At 37.2% G+C, this 5,735-nt stretch overlaps 1 protein-coding gene across 1 annotated transcript in view; it reads right to left on the reverse strand.

Moving 5' to 3' along the window:
• Window positions 1–5,735, reverse strand: part of LOC103209672 (kelch-like protein 4) — a 145,028-nt gene that overhangs the window by 59,585 nt on the left and 79,708 nt on the right. Inside the window, exon 4 of the mRNA XM_042782920.1 lies at window positions 292–459. Within this exon, the coding sequence (XP_042638854.1) occupies window positions 292–459 (168 nt within the window). The remainder of the gene's footprint in view (window positions 1–291; window positions 460–5,735) is intronic.

Genomic DNA, 5,735 nt, shown 5'->3' on the forward strand with positions numbered 1-5,735 from the left:
AAGGATCAAATAAGTTACTGATTTTCTTTCACAGAGAGTTTTTCTGTGCTGTTTTTTCTTTATCAAACTCTCCAAAGCTAGGGTCTTCTAAATATGGAACATAGAATTAGATCATATAAGTTTGTGCCTTCTTAACATAGAAAGATAAAAATTTGTTCCCCCAACATTCCCGATTATAATCAATATATTAATTACTGCTGTTGCTAATCAAATAAGTAAATAAAATACTGATTCTCTCTCATTCATACTTGTTCTTAATGCCAAATAATCTTATTGCAAAAGCATATTTACCGATGTGCTGGTATTCGCAGGTGTCCAGCAATGAGTAGTACATCACACAGTTGTTTCTCTTTCAAGTAGTTTTCCATTTTACGAAGAGTCTGCTCTGCATGGTTTACAGCATGAAAATGCTCTTCAGATATGCTGACATTCATTTCTTCAGGATGATGTGTATCTAATCTGAGAGGGAGGTAAGAGTGAGGAAATGGTTTATCACATTTGTAAACTAGAATTTTTCTCCCAGTAAGTTTGCAAATGTCCTGTGGAAATTTAGGCACATCAACTTGTAAAAGAAATATGTTGTATTAATGTCAAGTTAAGCTTTTCCCTGTGTGATTTTAAGTCTTTCACTTTGATTACTGCTTACATTTTGTTAAAGTGAAGTGCTATGGTCAGTACTTACAGTTGTAATGGAAACATATTTATTTATAGTTCATCTGCACGGACATGGGCAAGTGGTATATGCACAAACAAAAAGCTTAAAATATCACCCTCTTTGATTCTTATGCAGAAGGAAGACTGGGGAATCTACTTCGGTAAAGATTTACCACCTCGGCAACACAAAGAGGCTTGCTATGAGTCGGAATTGACTTGATGGCAGTGAGATTTTTTGTTTTTGATTCTGATAAGCATCACAGTTTTCATTAGGCATGGAATCCTTAGACTTGATTCTAAACACTTTTTTCAAATTTGATTATATCCTGAAGCTTTCCCATGAAGTGCTCATTTCACATCAGAAATATTTCTTACAAAATTCAAGCCTGAGAGGTCTACAGCAGGTTTTTTTTTTTTCCAATACAGAAATCCTATCAAGAAACTACACATATTTACGCATTTCATTTTTTAATATTGAGATAAGTGTGATGGCTGTTCAATTTACAATAATGAAAACTGTCTACATGTCATTTTCAACATCAATAAAGAAGTTTGCAAAGAGTAAACCAAAAAAACCAAACTCACTGCCATTGAGTCAGATCCGACTCATAGCAACCCCTCTTTGGGTTTCCACTGTGATATCACTGTGGAAGTAGATTGCACAACCTTCCTTCCAAGGTGTGGCTAGTGAGTAGAGATGTATAAATTTCATGGTTTGATAATCATGCATAAATGCTTTGCTGATCTTGTCTAATTCTCTTATGTTTCTTACAGTATGACTTTCCAATAAGCAGTTAAGATTAGTTTCAGGTTTGCCTAATCCCAATTCAGCATGTGTTTCTTTGTCAACAGTTGATCCAGAAGGGCACTGCTCTCTGTCTGTTCAATTCAAATGAATGACTCACTTCTGAATCTTCTTAATGTTTAAAAACTTTTTGGGATCTTCAGTCACAATTTGGTATTTACAATCAATGTACAATGTTATAAATATCCTTGAAAATTGACTCTATTCAGATGCATTGTTGTTTACTGGGATGGAAGAATTTCTTGACACCATAGACTATGCAGCATTTAGGTTCTGTCTCACTCACTTATCCTAATCTTTCCTCTGATGAAGCACACATTGAATTCACATTATCTGAGCAAATCAAACATTAAATGTTTTAGTTATCTTTATGTATACCCCACCACGCACTGGAGAGGTGACATTCTAATAGAGAAGTATGCCATAGGAAAATCTTGACAGGAAAAATTTTATTCTGTGATTTTTCTTCAGCCTAATCTGGCTAAGGGGAGCTCTGGTAGCGTAATGCCTAAGGCACTTGACTGCTAACAAAAAGGCTGGCGGTTCAAACCCACCAGCCGCTCCTCGGAAGGAAGATGGGGCTATCTACTTCCGTAGTGATACTGCCTCAGAAACCCAAGGAGGGGTCGCTATGAGTCAGGTCTGACTCGATGGCACATAACAACAACAATCTGGCTAAGTGTAAGATTCAAAAAGAAATGTCTTATGTTCTACATCCTGCTTTGGTGAGTAGTGACTGGAGTTTTAGGAGCTTGTGAGTAGCCAGGAATAGTGCAACTATTAATTTCTCCCCATCTGGAACAAAGTATAAGAAAGAAAAGAAATAATACATGGGAAAACATTAATCTAAAGGACTAATGGACTATGCAAACTTCAGCCTACATGACTCTGAAGCAAGAAGAACTTGATGGAGCCTGGCTACCAGTAGCAACTGCTCTGAAAAGGATCACATTAAAAGGTACTGGATACATTGGAACAAAAATGTGGAAAAGCACTCAAAATTATAAAACAAAAAAACTGAGCTTACTGGTTGCATAGAGACCGGTGGAACTCCTGAAACTATGGCTCTTGGTCACCTTTCAGACCTGAAACTGAGCTCATTTCCATAGCTGAATTTTCTTTCAAACAATAAACAGTTCTACAAGGTGAACAACAAGTCTAATAAAGTAGATTCTGCTTAGAACATCAGCCATTTAAGATAAAAAGTGTAGCATTTCCCCAAGGACAAGATTCAGCAGGCAGGAAGCATTAGTAGAGAAGGAATAATGGAAACAAGAAACACAGGGAAGATATGAGAGGAGTGATGTTAAATTGAGGGGATTGAGATTAAACAAAATGTGTGTGAATTGTTGAATGTAAAACTATTTCCTTTGTAAACTTGTATCCACTCACAAAAAAGTAATAAATAAATAAGTAAAAGAAGTGTTTTCAATTCTTAGCTTATTTGGGGTGTTTTTACAAGGACATAGTAAATTTATAATATTTTTGAAATACCTTCACAAACTTCTAAACTTTCACAAGCTTCTAAACTCCAGTCACTACTCACTAAAGTAGGAAGTAGATAATTAAATGTAGATGTAGGGTTTCTAATGTAAATATTCTATAAATATGAACTACATATAAACAAATAAGTTTCTAATAGACTGAATCAACCTTTGTCTGCCTCATAAATAAATAATTAGTACTCAAAGAAATATGGTTAGATCAATATATTTTGTTGTTGTTATGTGCCGTCGAGTCGGACCAGACTCAATAACTCCTCCTTGGGTTTCTGAAGCAGTATCACTATGGAAGTAGATTGCTGAATCTTCCTTCTGAGGAGTGGCTGGTGGGTTTGAACAGCCAGCCTTCTGGTTAGCACTCAAGTGCCTTAGGCACTACGGTACCAGAGATCCTAGATCAAAATATACCATCCAAAATATAACAGATACAAAACCCTGATACTAAATCCAGGCAAAGACACCTTTATAATGGAAAATTATATGACAATATACCTCATGAATATAGAAACAAAAATTATCAACAAAATTCTAGCCAATAAGATTCAAAAGCATATAATAATAATAATAATAATAATAATACATTATTATCAAGTGAGATTCATACCAGGGAAGCAAGGATGGATCATAATTAGGAAATCAATCATGTAATTCACTACATTAATAGAACAAAGGGGAAAAAATCACATAACCACGTTAATCAACACACACACACACACACACACACACACAAAGGCATTTGACAAAACTCAACTCTCTTTCCAGATAAGAACTCTCAGTAAAATAAGAATAGAAGGGAAATTTCTAAACATAATTAAATCTATGTACAAAACAAGCAACCAGCATTATCCTTAATGGAGAGGGGAAGAAAGCATTCCCCTTGAAAATAGGAACCAGACAAGGTTGCCCTATATCACCAGTTTTATTCAATATTGTATCTGAAGTCATAGCTAGAGAAATAAGGCAAGAACAGGAAATAAATTGCATCTAAATTGGTAGGGAAGAAGTATAACTATGCCTATTCACAGATGCCATGATCCTACAGCAGAAAATCCCAAAGACTCCACAAGAAAGTTACTGGAACCAATAGAAATCTTCAGCAAAATGACATGGTATGAGACCACCCAACAAAAATCAGTTGGATACCTCTATAATGAAAAAGAGAACCTTGAAAGGGCAATCAGGAAGATGATACCATACAATAGACCTGTGGTAGTTAAATTTGTATCTCAACTTGGCTGGGCCTGGTTGAGTGGCTGGGCAGCTGGTGGTAGTTATTCCCCATGATGAGACTGGCAATCAACTCCATGGTGGGATCTACCACAAGCAGCTGAGTAGCTGCCTTTAGGATGTGATCTGCTTCCTGTATATAAGTAGAAGCCTTGGGGATAGTATCTAGCATATAGCATGCTTGGACACTGTATGTAGCCATATCGTTGTTCAGTAGCCTGCCATACTCTGCCGACCTTGGGACTCATAATGGACTTGAATTAATGGCCTGCCATGTGGTTTGGTAACATCAGGGCTGTGCCATTTTATTTTGTTGACCTTGGGCTTTGTTAGTCTCAGCAGCCACTAGCTCCCTGAGTGAAGAGATGCCTCTAGCTTCAGTGGGCTGGGAGTAAGAAGCAGAGCTGGAGCCCAAAGTTGAGGGCCTTTCACACAGCCCCTAGAACCTGGCATTTTGAACTTGGACTTAAAGCCTCCAAATTGTGAGGGAATAAACTCCTGTTCATTCAAGCCATCCCATTTGTGGTATGTTCTTGTCAGCGTGGCACTAGGTAACCAGAAAGAGGCCCCAAAAGGATAAAGTACTTTGGAATAAATCTAAGGTATAAGGAAGGAATTTGTCTAAAGGATTAATGGCTGATGTGAATCACAGCCTCCTCTAGCTTGAATCTAGAAGAAATAGATGGTGCCCAGCTACTACTACTAACAATTCTGACCAGGTATACAATAGAAGGTCCTGGATAGAATGGGAGAAAATTGTAGAACAAAACTCAAATTTATAAAAATGGCCAGACTGATTGGTCTGATAGAGACTGAATGAACCCCAAGATTATTGCCCAGTTACCCTTCTTACATGGATTTGAAGCCATTCCTGGAAGCCACCTCTTGATAAAATCATAGAGTGGTCTATAAAATAAGCAATAACAGCTCTGAGGTTATAACATCTCAGGGCTGTTATTGCTTATTTTACAGACCCCATGAGGAATATGTTCCTTAGAAAAATCAATTATAAGAGATCAGAAGGGCAACATTTGCCCAAAAACAAAGATAAGAAGGAAGGAAGGGGCAGGAAAACCAGCTAAATGAAAATGGGGAACAGAGGGTGGAAACAAGGAAAGTACTAACATATTTTGGAGATTTAAACCAATGTCAGGGGACAATTTGTGTATGAGTTATTGAATGGAAAATTAATTTGCTATGAAAACTTTCACAAAAAAAGCATAATAAAATATTGATAAACATAAAAATAGAGCAAATAGTATAATTTATTCTTGGCCATCATGGAGGCAAAAATCAAAAACACAAAACAAAACAGACAAGCAAATCAACAATACATGTAGTCAGTTCCAGCTCTTATTACTTACTAGCTAAGTGATCTTGGGGGAGCTCTGCTAGCGTAGTGCCTAAGGTACTTGACCGCTAACCAGAAGGCTGGCGGTTCAAACCCACCAGTCACTCCTCAGAAGGAAGATGGGGCAATCTACTTCCATAGTGATACTGCCTCGGAAACCCAAGGAGAGGTCACTGTGGGTCAGGTCTGACTCGGC

This window comes from Orycteropus afer, unplaced genomic scaffold (assembly GCF_000298275.1).
Source record: "Orycteropus afer afer isolate SDZICR_OR568_19922 unplaced genomic scaffold, OryAfe1.0 scaffold00511, whole genome shotgun sequence".
Lineage (NCBI taxonomy): Eukaryota > Metazoa > Chordata > Mammalia > Tubulidentata > Orycteropodidae > Orycteropus > Orycteropus afer.